This window comes from Sinohyriopsis cumingii, chromosome 6, assembly GCF_028554795.1.
Source record: "Sinohyriopsis cumingii isolate HCF-2022 chromosome 6, ASM2855479v2, whole genome shotgun sequence".
Classification (NCBI taxonomy): domain Eukaryota; kingdom Metazoa; phylum Mollusca; class Bivalvia; order Unionida; family Unionidae; genus Sinohyriopsis; species Sinohyriopsis cumingii.
In genome coordinates this window covers 29,672,684-29,688,344 of record NC_142966.1, presented here as the reverse complement: position 1 = coordinate 29,688,344, position 15,661 = coordinate 29,672,684, and the positions used below count along the sequence as shown (strand labels likewise).

The 15,661-nt window shown below is 33.0% G+C and overlaps 1 protein-coding gene across 1 annotated transcript in view; it reads left to right on the top strand.

The window, feature by feature from the left end:
* The first annotated feature begins 1,404 nt into the window (after window positions 1-1,404).
* The window catches only part of LOC149796567 (receptor-type tyrosine-protein phosphatase alpha-like), a 36,319-nt gene continuing 22,062 nt past the window's right edge, over window positions 1,405-15,661 (top strand). The window contains exons 1-5 of the mRNA XM_089961267.1: window positions 1,405-1,542; window positions 5,895-6,035; window positions 6,494-6,617; window positions 13,554-13,678; window positions 14,181-14,305. Of these exons, the coding sequence (XP_089817393.1) occupies window positions 5,948-6,035; window positions 6,494-6,617; window positions 13,554-13,678; window positions 14,181-14,305 (462 nt within the window). The 5' untranslated portion in view covers window positions 1,405-1,542; window positions 5,895-5,947. The remainder of the gene's footprint in view (window positions 1,543-5,894; window positions 6,036-6,493; window positions 6,618-13,553; window positions 13,679-14,180; window positions 14,306-15,661) is intronic.

The window sequence follows — 15,661 nt, the reverse complement described above, 5'->3', positions numbered from 1 at the left end:
AACTAAAACAATCTGATGCTGCACGAAGATTAGAATTATTCATGGTTGCCAATAGTTAGGAAAGACAGAAAACGCATACCTGTATCAATGACAATGATTACACCTGTAATTAACGTAAATGCTAAATATTTGCGCTGTTAAAAAAGTGCAGTTCGATGGTAATCGTAAAGCACGATAAGGAGAGGTACAAAACGTACACTAAGCTCCAGACCATTTATGGCAGATGCATTCGTTTCCAAAAGAACTGATTATAGTTTCTTATATATTGGAAATGTTATTATAAGCTTTATTAAATCGTTGTTCAAAATGTGGTAAGATTAATACAACTTGTGAAAACTATCTGGTGTGATAAATTATTCTGTTAGAATGTGATAAAGGAACATAAGGCTATTGATGCAACAAAATATGTGGCATGTTTTTGACCGTCAATAACATTTGTTCAACATCAGACGAACTATACCAATATGACTGTGAAGCTGTGTGAACAAGCATTCCAATCTGCATCTGCAGCTATGCTTTGAAACAAACTTTACTTTCTGAGGGTTTGAATTTGTTCCCAGAATTATTTTTCCTGGAACATGGTCGCCTTTTTATTGGTGTCATGCTTATGTGAAAATCGTTCGTTAAATGTCGTAAAATGTCACGCTATATATGTATGGAAATTCTTATGTAAGTAAGCATAATATAATTGAAGTCTCTCATCGGTATATTTCAGGAAATATGAGCTAATATCTTAGTTGTGTGTAACGATATCTGGTTCCCGTGGTACGTTTCATAACTTTTATTAGATACTGAAAGGCTTTATATTGATTGGAATATGTTCAATGACCCTCATGTTCCTAAATTATGTTTATTATTTAGAAAGGATTTCTAATTTTAATAGTTTTGTCTCATAAAACATTCATTTAAATGAAAATTATAAGGCATATTATATAGTGATAATAACGCTGATTGTTTTCAATATTCACCATATTTTCGTGATATGCGGGAAAACTGCATCCTACTGTCTACAGTTTTTCGGATGAGAAAGTAGAAGATAGAAATCTTCGGAAAATTCCAATAGATGCAATGTGGGACCACAATTTACCTCTGCAGCAAGAACAACTTCAATATTCCTCTACAGAAGGAACAGTCCCAATCGTTAAAATGAGCTTAGATGCTTAGTCAAAGATTGCTTTCCTTACAAAGTGTGAAGCAGGTTTGTTTTTTAAAATAATACAGGTAATATCATCTAGTGAATATATTATCTCTGTAAAGTTACGTTCAACAAAGTGTCTAGATTTTCAGAATTTAAATTTTATTTTCCGCGAGAATATACGAAACTGTTACGAAAGGTATAATGGCCATATAGTCTTTCATTCATTGTGACTATCCTAAAATTTTCTAACGTATTTTTGTTAGGTTGCAAGATAGGAGCATACGGCTACGGATGTAATGAAACATGTGGCATGTGTTTTAGCAGCAACAACAGCTGCTCTGAGATTGACTGACAGTGCAACCTCGGTTGTGAAGCTGGATGGCAGGGAGGAACTTGTAAACAGAGTATGTCACATTCCATCCGAAAATGGAATTGTAATTTCGAGCAACCTGTAAGATGTCATTACTAAAGTAACATATGTAAATACTACTATTATATTTTTTGCAATGCGATATTTAGATATTGTTAATAAAGACAATGAGTTTTTGGAATGTAAACATTTGTTTTTGTCCGCAAGAAAATGGTCCAAATGGATGGGAAGATAAACTGTTTCTAGAGTCTTTGTATCAAGGGAAATATTAAAAGTGTGTTTATTCTAAAATGCTGTGAAGTATATTGTTTCCTCTAAGGATGCGAAATAAGAGCATACGGCGTACTACATAGGATATAGAAGCAGTCTGTTTCCATAGCCGTATACTCCTATACAGTATCCTAAATATAAACAAATACGTGACATAATCTTTAGGTAATACAATTTTTAATAAACCATGTGGCATGTGTTTTAGCGGCAACAACAGCGCTTCAAAGATTGATAAAAAATGCGAGGTCAATTGTGAAGGTGGATGAATGCGCAAAAGTTGTAAACCGAGTATGTCACATTCCATCGGAAAATACAGCTGTAATCTCAAACATTCTGTGAGTTGTCAGATTCAAAGCAAATCTGTACATCATACAAGTATATTTGCCAGTATGCATTACCTTTGTGAAGGTAAACGTTTCGCAAGAACATCCTCTACAGGGATGGGAAGGAAAAATACTTATATAGCGTTCTTTAAAAAAATAAGAATGGTGTTTATCCTCAAATAAAGTGAAATAATTTGTTTCCTTTAGAATGCAATAAAGGAAAATACGGCCGCGGATGTAATAAAACTTGTGGCATGTGTTTTAACGGCAACAATAGCTGTGCAACGATTAATGGACAGTGCCAACTCGGTTGTGAAGCTGGATGGTGGGGAGCAACGTGCAAACAATGTATGTCACATTCGGAAAATGCGGATATAGTCTCGAATAGACTGTATGTTTCATTTTCTAAACAGTTGCACTTAATAGTAGTATAATCCACTAAAAATGCATTATTTTTTCAATAATAAGAATCAGGAGTTTCATAATTTGACTTGTTGAGTGCAAGACATACAAGGAGTATGGGTGAAATGTTCATACACTTTCTTCCAAAGAAAATAAACGTTAGGTTTATTCGCAGATGTAGTTTCGTATTTCGTTTCTTTTTGGCATATGTAAAACAAACATGTAGCGACAAGTTTAATTACTCTTGTGGCATGTGTTTTAGTGGCAACAACAAATGTTCAGTGACAGGTGGATGGTGACAGGTCATTTGGAAAGCTGGGTGGTGGGGAGTACTTGTACACCGTGCGTTGTATATTCCCTTTGCATAACAAATTGAATGTTGTGATTATCAAAGTATATCTGCTCATGACTCCAGATAATGCCCGAAATGTATTATAATTGAACGATTGCTTTGAACAAAGAATCTGGATTTTCAGAAATTAAATATTGTATGCACAAGAACATACTCTGATTAGAAATTACAAAACTCATACATCCTCTTTCAAATGTATTTGTAATTTGTGTTAATGTCAAAATATCGCTTTGTATTTTGTTTTAGGTTCTGAAGCTGGATGGTGGGGAGGAACGTGTAAACTTATGTAGTCAATATTCTAAGGCAAAATATTATAATGCGCAACAAGCTGGACTTTGTCACCCGTTTGATATTTTATTCTTCGACATGTATTTGTCTTTGCACATTCAAGCTAGAATTAATCGTAATTTTAAATTACAGTAGGTCCACTCTATGCAATATTATAGACTAGGTGTCTAAGTAATTTAAGTCAGTTATTGTATGATGTTGATTTCAGTAAAACCGAGCTGACCAAACCAAAGATGTAGGTAATTCTGATTAGTTTAAGACGTGTTACGTTGAGGGTTACAATTAAGTGAAAGCTTACGGTTTGCTTATTAATTAAATGCGGCAAAATCATCTCTCGCGCACTACTAAATTATATTCTAACAGAATGTATTTTTTTGTCGTGTAAGAAGGTTTTGAAGTGAATATATGTGATTAAAGACGATTGCAAATGAGTGAGCTTTCGTTTATGTATCGTTTCTAAATATTTAGCTGACCATATAAAGTCTTTTGCATGCGTCGTGATAGTCCCAATTTTTCGTGATAAAGTTAGTGATAAAGACCACTTAGAAAATATACGACAATATAACTGGGTATATCATCAGATCACTGCAAGGGACTAGGCTCTTTCAGTTATACCGTCAGTTCACATGAACAAAACACAACTTGAGGGATTCTCTATAGGCATTGCAGTTAAATTCTTTGAATATTCATGAAGTAAATAACGTCAGATATATTATTGAAATCCAACATGTAAGAGTGTGGTTCATGGCAATGCTATTTTGAAAAGAACCAGAAGAAATATCAATGTGACTATAAGAACATCATATTATTTACGAACCATATTTATTTCTTGTGAAACAAAATTAGATATATTTATTTTATGATGTAAACACATTCAGGTATTACGCATTGAATATACGATTTAATGCCAGACTAAATATCCATGAAAAGGATATTATCGGGTAATATATTAAAAAGAAAATATAAGACAATATTCTTTTCATAATGCTTTCTTGTCGTTAATTTTCTGATTGTTATGTATATTTAATTTACATTTTTGTGCTATTATTTTTATTTTGTTTTCATTATGTGCTATGGGTAATTGTATTTTGAATTAGATCTTGTCAAACATGAAGTTAATTTTGTACCTGATCTGACCCATTGACTTTGGTTTCGTAGTTGTTACAAACTTATGGTGACAAATTAAGTAACAGAGAATAAAGCTAACAAGGTTTGTAAAAATTAAAAATTCCAATTTATTTATCAAAGATATAAATGAAAAAGTGTGAGGAACTGCCAGTATTATGAGGTGAGTCGAAACTAATCCTTAGGAAGGTCTATAAAAGTCGTAAGTGAATGAAAAGTTCCTTATGCATTTCAAAACCGGAAATCTTCTGGGCATGCAACATCCATGACATTGTCAAGATGGCGTTGTCCAGAATTTCTTAGAATAACGTAGAACAGTTCAAGAATAATAATATCGTACAACTAATGAGCACTATCTATTTGCACTGAACAGTGCAAAAAAATCAGTTTGCTTCGTATCTACGTACAGTATAAGATACGTCGACAGACATCACAAAAAGAACACAAGAAATGTGAATGACTTTAAAATCGGAATGAATCTGATTGCTCAGTTCTCTCTTTATATATACCATCTTCTGCAACTGTATTCAGCAATAGACCTCACTTGAGAGACAACACCACTCCTTTTGCGTCGATTTTGCCTATTTATATGGCCTATCCCAACCACTAGGAAGTTACAGAGTTATTCTAGAAACGTCGAAACCCAATCTGACAATGAGAAATTAAGCCATGTGCGCCATCAAGTGTTATTATTAAGATTATTATTAATAAGTGTCAACACATAAGTGAGCATATATTTATATATCCTATATAACTACTACACTCTTAAGATCATATCACGTATAAAAAATAACTAAGGATATTATGTACGATTTATAGCCAGGAAGAAATATTATTAAAAAGTAATAAAATCATGTATCAGGAATTACAAAAAATATAGATACACATAACATAGTAAACATGTTTATCTCAATCTGAGTCTATAACTTTGGAAGTGCCGTAAATGAAATGCCCGTTCTACCCGATGTTTATTACATTTTATATTATAATTTTAGAAATGAAATTCTAATTAAAACTAAGATTTCATCTTGTAACATTTGGAACGTTCCAGAAGGAAACTTTGTCTCAGGAAATATAAAAATGATAAATGAGGTAAAGAAGAGGACTATATAATATTGTTTTTCTATAAATTAATTATTCTTGCTGTACGATCTCAGTAGAATCGGCTGTATTATTGTTGTACATAGTTACGCATTTGGGATGGAATTCCTTTAATTCAAATTATTGGTCCTTGGAAAAAGAAAGTGCTCGACAGCAGCATTCCTGACAAATGAGACTGGACTTTATAGGACATTTCAAATAAGGATATATTCTTGGATTGTATTATTGCGATACAACAAAACCTGTTGGCACATCAACATTACATGGGCCACAACAGGCACAGTAACACATCCAGGGTTGGATTTAATTTGGATTTCCACTAAAGATCAATAATAATTAGGACTTTGTTTGAAATTATAAGATTATGTAGGATTTAGTTCGCAATACCGTAAGTTTCATTTTTCCATTTTCACTCTGTATTCCAGGGAAATAAATTATGTTTTGAAGCTTACAAATAGTAAAATGAAAAAAGGAACCCATAGATGCGATAGATTTTATAACGCTATTTGCTGTTCATTTTCTTAGAATGCAAAAAAGGGACATATGGCTATGGATGCAATGAAACCTGTGGTAAGTGTATGCACGGCGCTGACAGTTGTTCAACCATAAACGGAACGTGCATACATGGCTGTCAAGATGGATGGAAAGATGAGAAATGTACACAAGGTATGCCATGTCACATTGAAACTGCTTTTAACAATTTCTATTCGCTGACTAAATATTAACAATTCTGTAATATGTAATTCATCTCCATATCATCAGTGAAATCTTTCCATAAGAGTGACGAATATTGGAGTGTGTTTTGTAACTCTCATATATGTCATAGCGATGTAGTTTGTATATGTTGTACAATATATATCATGGCGACGAAATTTATGTGTCATATCGATCTTGGTTATATATATCTAGACACTGTTGGTTACATTTTTAATTGCGATGTGGGTGATATATGCTACGATAATTCCACAGTGTATTATTGGAGTGGTGATACAAAACAGTGTTCAGCATTCCCAAATAGCAATATTTATAATATATTTGTCACAGAAATAATATTTTCTTGAAGTATGTTATATGCTAATGCAAATTTTAATTGCTTTATTCTGAAATTTTCATTTTATTCTCAGAAATAAGTATGTCACTCCCTCCGTCAGACAATGGCATCATAATCGGTGTTGTTGTTCCTGTTGTGTTCGTGATCATAGTTTTAATCATCGTCCTTGTCGTTTTGAGAGTGAGGAGAAGACAAAGGTAATAATTTAAGTAATGTGTCAATATGAAAAAATACACCTTGCATACTTGTTACGACTCTGTGTTCTTAACTAAGCAACATAAAAATACGTTTAGTAAAATTTTAAAGATTATTTTTTTCTGTAAGTAATAAATTGAACATTTATTAGAAACTTACAGTATTGTGAATTAAATCCCTAATAGTTAATAAAGTTATATCATTCATCCAAAATAATAGAGTTTCCAGAATGCAATCCCGTGCTCACTTACATCAACATACGTTTTAAATGATTGGATGCAATTTGGATCTAAATAAACTGGCGCACTCTTAAGTGTGGCCTTTAATTTAGCGGTCTCCTCTTGTTAATTTTCAGACTAATGAAACTTACTTAATAAAGCCAGCAATGATGGAAACATATCCGATAATATTCAGCCATACATAAAAACGCATATAACTGAAGGGCACTAGGAATTCAGAGACAGCACTGAAATTAACTTTTAAAGTTTAGTTTCACCATGTCCTATAATATGGTCTAAATATAACACAAGCATGTGAAAACGGACTTTTATTTGAAATAATTGTCAAATGTGCATCAAACTGAATTGATCAAAGTAATGTTGAATGGTTTCCCAATGATCTGTCCGGGTTTTGTTGTAGATGATGACGTCATTCATGTACATATCACAATTATGTGGACAAGATGTTATGATGTTTATTCTACGCTGGAATGTTGACGAAGAACCATTTGTATTATGCGGCATCATTTTATATTGATAAAGTCCATCTGGATTTTCAAATGCCAAAATGTTTTTGAATCTTTCCTTTAGTGAAATTATCAAAAATCCTTTGACAGCTTTTGACATATTTTGCATTTTTCAGTGCAGTCCCTGATCCTTGGTATTGGAAATGAATCCGTTTCGGTGACACTGTTCCCTTTTAAAATGAATATACATACAAAATGTATTATCTGGTTTCGGCACAAGAATACAGGGCGGACTACAGTTATTTTTATTTCGATCAATGCAATCACTCTCCAGCAAATACTGAGTTTGTTTTTTCCAAATATTTCTACTTGGGCGGATTATTTCAGAAATCATGCTTCTTCAGTAGTAGATTTTATTTGTTCGGATGAGAACATCTGGAAACACATGGTCATATTCACATCACAGTTGTTTTAATTCACTCTTTTTGTGGCTGACAATTCAGATGATACTTTTATCGATTTGTACAACATGTCTGAATTCCGAAGATTGACTACGCAAAAGTCACTGAAGACAGATTGCATTCCATCGTTTAAATACTCACTTTCTGAGACGGATACAACTACAGTAGTTGAAATATTAACACGGCTATTTCTATCAACCAGCTCCTTTAAATTATTTATGTGGCAAAGTTGTTTCTGTTTAATCCTCCATGGAGTATGAACGATATAATTTGTGACACGTACTTTCTTTTCAATTGTGTAACGACCATACTATTTAGCCTGTAGAGGATCGTGACATATGGGCAAGAGAGACAGAAGTCTATCACCAGGCTGAATACGTCTTTCCCTTGTAGTTGTGTCATACCTTAACTTCATTATTGACTGAGTAGAGTGAAGATTAGTTCATGATACTTCACAAACCTTTGACAGCTCGTATTTGATATGGTAAAAATATTTCTGAATATTCAATTAAAAGGAGTTTCTCTTTTAACAACTTTAATGGTCCACGCATATTATGTCCCAAAGCTAGCTCAAAAGGAATAAAACGTAATTATTTTTTAAATGATTTCGAAATAGCTAAGAACAGCAAATGAACACACTCATCGCAATCTTTTCCTGTATCAAAGGAATATGCCTGAATCAAAGTCATCAAAGTTTTAATGAAATCTTTATAAAGTATAAATCTCCCTTCATCTTTAGGGTGATAGGAAGAATATTGAAACTGGTGGATGCCTAATTGACGTATAAATTTAAATTCGACCCTTAATCATACCGGATTGATTTGGAATGGTCGAACCGTGTAAAAAACTTTATCAAAGTTTTACTACGATTTTAGTTTTAATATTCTTGAAAGGATTTACCTCTGGGATTTAGGAGGGATGCACACATTATTTTTTAACATGAATTGGTTGACTGACATGGTCTTAGGAAAAGGAAAGACACAGTCTTCTATTATTCTGCCACATGGTTTATCAATCGCAAGAATAGGTTACAAATGAGCCTTATGTATCTTCTGATTTTGTTTTTCTACCATTTGACAATTGTGACAAGATCTACAGTATTTAGAAGCGTTACTTTTAATTTTTCGCCGGTAAAAATGGTTCAGGGTCTTTTGATAAGCCTTGTAGAATTCCTGAATGACCATCGATGGATGTTTCATGGCTAGGTTAGGAATTGCATCTAAGTATTAATTTGGAACAAGAATTTGATACCTAACTGACTACGCGTTACAAGCGAGTACCTCAAACGGTCGCCATTTTCTTGTTATACCCCATGTTTCAGAAATTAACTAAAACCAGTACCTTGTGGATTCAGTTTCGCTAATAGCTCTCAGAAAAGAAATTTGAGTTCTCAGAATATTGTTCCCGTTCGACAACGAGTGATTGTGTTTTGTCATCTGATTAGAACTAAGCAAATGAGTAGTAAAAAAGAGGATTACCGTGATCAATCCCTTGGATTGATCCAACCGTGGAGCAAAAGTGACCTTATCACAAGACTGGCCAATAAATGTCCCAGCTAAAGGAATAGTTTCCTGATTAGCAACATTCTCATGATCTCTCTTTGCCATAGCTCTGGTAACTGCACAATCAGCGTATAAGTCATTGTGTTCTTTTTATAAATGATCAACTTTCTGATCCAAACAAGATTTGGCAGTTACAAGAAGGTTAACTACAATCTTATCTCAGCTAGGTCATTGCCTTGTAATAAATTAATTCCATCGATGGGTAAAGAAGTCACTGTTTCCGCTGTCACGGTTCATGAGACCGAATTGTATGCCAAATTAGCATTATGGAGAGGAATATTAACAAATTCGCACTCTACTCTCTGAATAAGAAGACTTTGATTAGAAGAAGACTTGTCCGAGAGTGGAAACATACATGATACTAAAAGACAAGTAGAAGCTCCAGTGTACCTTAATATTTTAATAGTGATAGAGGTGAAATAATCATATGGAAGTGATACAGTACATTTCGACATGCCTGGTTCATAATTCTCCATGATAAAATCAGACTGGGGATTGTTTGATCCCCACAAATGTATTATTTTCAATACATTTCCATGATCTTGACCTATTTGATGTAAAATGATCTGGAACAACTCTGTCTTTATTCTGTTGTTTATTTGAGAACGTGAATCAATCATAACTTGCTCGTCCTTTCTTCTTGCAATACCTACACTTAAGAATAAATTATGATTCTGATCCGTTTTATCAGAAGTTTGTTTCCTATATGTTGTCCGAGATAGAGATTTTGGAAGTGGTCGAATGAGATTAAGATGATTTTCTACGAAATAATTGCTGAGAGGAAGATTTATTGACAAACGAATGTTTGGTGAGTCAAGGTATATTAGCTATTTGAGCAGGACTCTTTAAATATGTAATATTTTGCTCATCAATGAAGGTTTTGACATAACAAAGGACGCAATTTTCGAAGTCTAACTAATGTAAGCTTTCTGAGGCTATCGTAATCTTGCCCAACCTTCTTGGCAGATTATCACCTATGACACAGTTGTTCCTTTGGAAATTCGATATGGGTTTGTTTAGTTTCTCTTCTGCAATTCATGAACCTATATCAATATGCCTTAGGTACCAACTCATATGCCTTCAAGATTATCCCTGAGATATACCATAATCAGCACCTTGTTATGCCGACAATGACGAGTAGATTCACGAGTTGTGCCAATAAATACTGTTAAAAAGGCATTATATATCATCTTTTAAATTCATAATATCTTATATTTTAGTCGTTTGAGGCTGACAGCTCTGTTTTAAATCTTTTAATTCAATGGTTAATATTATAGTAAAAGTACACGTACACTTTGTAACAAGAGACTCATTCATGACAAGGCCGTTCGCTAAGGTGAAATCAATAACTAAGCGTGTCAGGAATGGCGCGAGCATGATTGGGGTCACGTAAAACAAAGAGTGTTATTCCAAGTGCAAGTACCCTATGGAGAACAAACACGTATGCGTTAGCATTTGATTCGTTCAATAAGATTTGAAGGTCGGAACAGTACTCTTCGTTTATGTTGACTAAAGGAAAACGGATACGATTCAAATTATTCTTTGAAGTATTGTGAATCAGAGTTTGTTTATTTGAGACGTAAATTGACACTTTTTATGAGTCAATGCTGTTAAAATAGCAACAGAAAAGAGTGAAAAGCAACAAGCTTCGTAAAATTTAGCGAATTATTTACTTTACTAGAATGTAAAGTGAAAATGTTAAAAAGAACGTACGTTATTGCGAAATGAATTCCAAAATAATCATATAATTACAGACACAAGTTGTTTACAGAATATAAAAATCAATAATTAAGGTCAAGTAGAAATTAAACCTTATTTTTGACAATATTAAGTCCGGCATACAATTTTGCATTGCAATAACATATGATGAAATTTAAAAAAATAACAAACAACGCAAATTAAATATACATAACACACTCTATATTGACAATACGCTCTGCTTGTTTTATTCTCGTGCAGTTATCCTTGTTTTCCTAAGACACATTGAAAAGATTGACAATTATATTTTAATTGGATTTATTGGAGTGGATGATCATTAATTTTAACAGTCAGTACTTTGGGATTATGAGATTATATTCCAAGACTTGAATATTTTTTAGAATTATCATCTCGTCGTTCACGAGATTACATTGAAATGAAAAACATTTGTATCAATAATTCTGTTAAATTTAGTGATGTTATCACGGTAGCATACGAGCTCTTTGAGAGCTTCATTCAGAATACCTTGAAACAGTTTTCAGATTAGTAAGAAATTGATAATACAATTAAGAATTTTTAGGATTACCTACTAGGAATTAATTCACTGTAAGTCATATTTGATTTTATATTTTATTTAAATAAATTTACACTTTGGAAAAACTTGTTTGCTTCTTTGGATTTTACCTAATCTTATTATTATTAAGTTGAAACCCAAAGAAGTAACAATACACTTAGTAAATAGCTGTCTTGGCCATTGCAGATGTTCAAGAAATTTCTAAAAATAATGAAATATTGATCTACTTCTTTGACCCAAAATGTTTGTACTGACCTAATATGTATTGTAATATCAAAACTAAATTTGTATATAATGGGGTGGGTGGGGAAGGGAATGCTTTTCGCTGCCAGTTCTAATTCTTATGATCTAAATTACATTTCCCTTTCTTCTTTTTCTCTTTCTCTCTGCATCTATATTTGTCTCTCTTCCTATCTTCTTAATCTTTTTCCCCTCTCTAAATTTTGTTGTTCTTCTTCTCGTTTTCTTTGCATTTGCATTTCGTCTCTATTTGTTTTAATTTACATTTGCCTCTCTGGTCTTTATATTTCTTCTTTCTTCATTTCATTTCTCTTTCTTCTTTCTCCTTTTGAATTTGCATTTGCCTGTGTTCCTTTTGATCATTTTTTCCTGAAGCCTTCTTGACTTGAACTCCGTCTGGTTTCTTAACTGCATTCTTTTAGTTTCCCACCAGAGCCAGGTAGAGGCTTACTAAACAAATCCAAAGCAAGTTTAGATATCAAATTCTTTTCAACGAAGTAGTGCGCCAAAATATTTTTTCTTTACCGAAAATGTTTCTACTTCCGAAATAGAAAACAAAATGTTTGGCAATCTGAAGCAACTCGTTCTTCCAAGGCTCTACTCCTTCCTTGGCCGGATTTGAAACAAAATTCACTACATTAGTTGATATTGTGATTGCGTATTAGTTTCACTAAAGTGTTCATAAACGTATAAAATTAAATCTTTACCAGAGATAATGAAACTCCGAAACAAAGAAAATTTACATTTAACAAATAATTTGGATTCCTCTGAAATATTGTAAAGATATTCTTATCTCTAATGGTCCCCCAAATTTTTTGTTATGACCCTACGATTTTAAACTAAGCAATAGAAAAAGTAAAAACTATTTGAATGATTTCCGGGTCTTGAATTTATTATCAATAACCGTGAATGTGCCGATGTGCCAATAGTCTCGCTGTATCCCAGTGATGTAAACCAAAATGTCTCACAATAATCCCAAAAAGAGTTTTGTCGCAATAGTCACATGAACACTGTGTATTTCCAGTAAATAACTTAAACGATTCCTCCCATCTAAACACAACAGTATATACCTCTGCAGAGTGAAAATAATCAGGAACATAAATAGCAATAAGAATGAATAATTGATCAAATTCACTTCCTATATACATCCCACGTCTCTATGTTGCAATGCATCTCTGCTTAACCTATGCCACAATACTTCTCTACCTGATATATGTGGCAATACATGCCCGCGATTCATGTTGCAATAAAACCCCACGTGACCTATGTCAGTACCTCATCATCTCCATGGAAAATTACCATAAACTGTAAACAGTTTCATTCTCTAGAACCTTTCAAGTTCATAATCAAAGCATAGCTAGAACTCAAATCAAAGCAAATAACCTATTTAGAGATTACAAATGATCTTAAAATATGTCTTACAATTATGGAAACAAATTAGCTATGCAATATGTTGTTTATAAATGATGGTAAAAATCTACAAATGTGGATGAAAGATAGACACACAATATACATATTCATATCATACTGAAATAGATATCTTACGATAATTTGCATGAGAATTGTTTGGGGGTTTTAAAAATGATATACCTTTATTGATTTGATCTGTAAGTGTTTTATCTGTGGAGATGTTAGAATTAACTGAAATATATTACCGATAAATCTGCAAACATTGTCAAATATTTATTAAAAACTGGTATTTTGGTTGACTCTGATAGTAACCTTAGCAAAGGAGTTCCCTCTATGCTGAATCAGGAGCAAAATGTGTTCCACCAAGTGATTCAAGAAGGAGAAAGCGGTGATCGAAAACCACAAGAGATCGAAGATACGTCTTTCCACAAAAGTAAATTTCTAATCGTTAGTTCTATAAATATTGGTAACAAGCAGTTTGTCGTATATTGCTTTTCCTAACTCGTTTCCATGTTGATTTTTTAAAATGATATACAAAATGGATTCTGTGAAATCATTTATTTTAGTAGGTATGGGTTTTCATATTTTTGGAACAATTCATATTTTTATCGGTGGATAAATTCGTAGATTTTTTAATGAGTCCTATCATTTTCACAGAAAGATTATTGGTTGCATTTTGCTTTGTCGAAAAGCGAAATCTACTAACATTGTTTACTCATACATTCACAGTATTAGAATGGACATAAAGATGAATACTGAAAGACAACATGCATTGACACTTTAAGGAACAGACAATAAGAACATTTCGATAAGACATGCTTCATTAGCAGGAGAAATTATTTCATCATAATTTTAACTCAACTTTCTGTCTCCTTTTGTGTCAAAAAAGAGTCTCAAGGAAAGCTGCTAGAAACAAAACAATGTTCGATTTTCAGATAGTGTATACCAAAATACAGAGAAAAAGACACAGCTGATGGCTCAGAGTATACCAGTTCTCTCCTTTTGGGGTTACATTATGAGGAAGAAAGCAAACAAAGAAGAATTTGAGTCAGAGTTCCAAGTAAGTAACACGTTTTGAATGAAAAGAAAGAGGACTTTACTGCCTGACGTCACCGACAGAATTCTGTTTCTTAAGCTCATTTGATTTTTTTTTTGAATTTCACTAATTAAAATTTATGCAAAAGTGTTACGTCTAAGATGCACTTGAATGTACTTCAAAGTCATCGCACGTCACTAGTTTGCGTTCTTGTAATAAGTGATTTGTACTCGATACAAAATGTCAGGGCCAGCATGTCGAACCCACAATCCAAGCATTGAAATTAAAAGGTCAAAGAATGAACAACCATTTGCTTGAATGAATTGTCTTAGCTTCATATCGGTTGACCGTAAAGGTTGAGCAAAGTCCAACAAGCGGATTATAAATAAAGGCGTTTAAAAAGCACTGTAACAAAAAAAGTTAACGCACATTTTCTATGTCTATGACCTTGACCTCAGTATAAAGGGCAAAATAACATGTGTAACACAATGAATTGGCTTATATTGATCATCAGTCATGGCAAATATGATAAAAATATGTCAAATGAAACATTTTGTTCAAGTGATAAGTGCCAGCTTTGCCTCTACTCTAACAAATATGGGCTAGACAATAGGCGCTAGTGTAATATCTTACATATATGAATACAAATAACATGGGCTTTTCTATTAACTGAATACAAATAACATGCTTATTTGTTTACGTTTCGGCGAGAAACACAGATTGGCTTACATCTTCACAGAATTCTCGACAACGTAATTTGTTACACTTTGATATCATGAATAATAACATTAACATGCAGAAAGAGATATACTTAGAACTTTGACAAGCAAACATTTAATGTCAAAGGAAAGAAAAGTTTCGTTGGGATAAAACAATTGATTGATCATGATTTGGAAAGTTGTTTTCTCTCCTAGGAACAAAATAGAACAGAGCAAAGATAGCGACCATTTCTCAAAGAGTATATACAAACTCTCCGTTTAATACTAGCATATGTTACCGGATGATGATAGTACTCTTCCACTACATAGGTACATGTCACATTATTGTTGCAGTTAATCTATGTGCATCTCCGTGGTTTTCCCATAGATTTTTAAGACAACACACTACATAAAAACGATAACGTTTGTGGTCTATCTTCAGAGGACTGAATAAATTTGATAAATTGTAAAATATGTTTGATCGCATGAGAGGAAGACGTATTTCAATTCCATATCAAAGTTCGTCTTTTCCACTAATTGAACACAAATATTACACCAATTAAACACCATTTTGGAAGCTTTCGAAATATTTTCTCCAGAAAGCTAAAGTTGAAATATATATCACAGCATCTTAACATAAGATGGATTGGAAAGAAAACTACTTAAATGACAGTCTAACGCG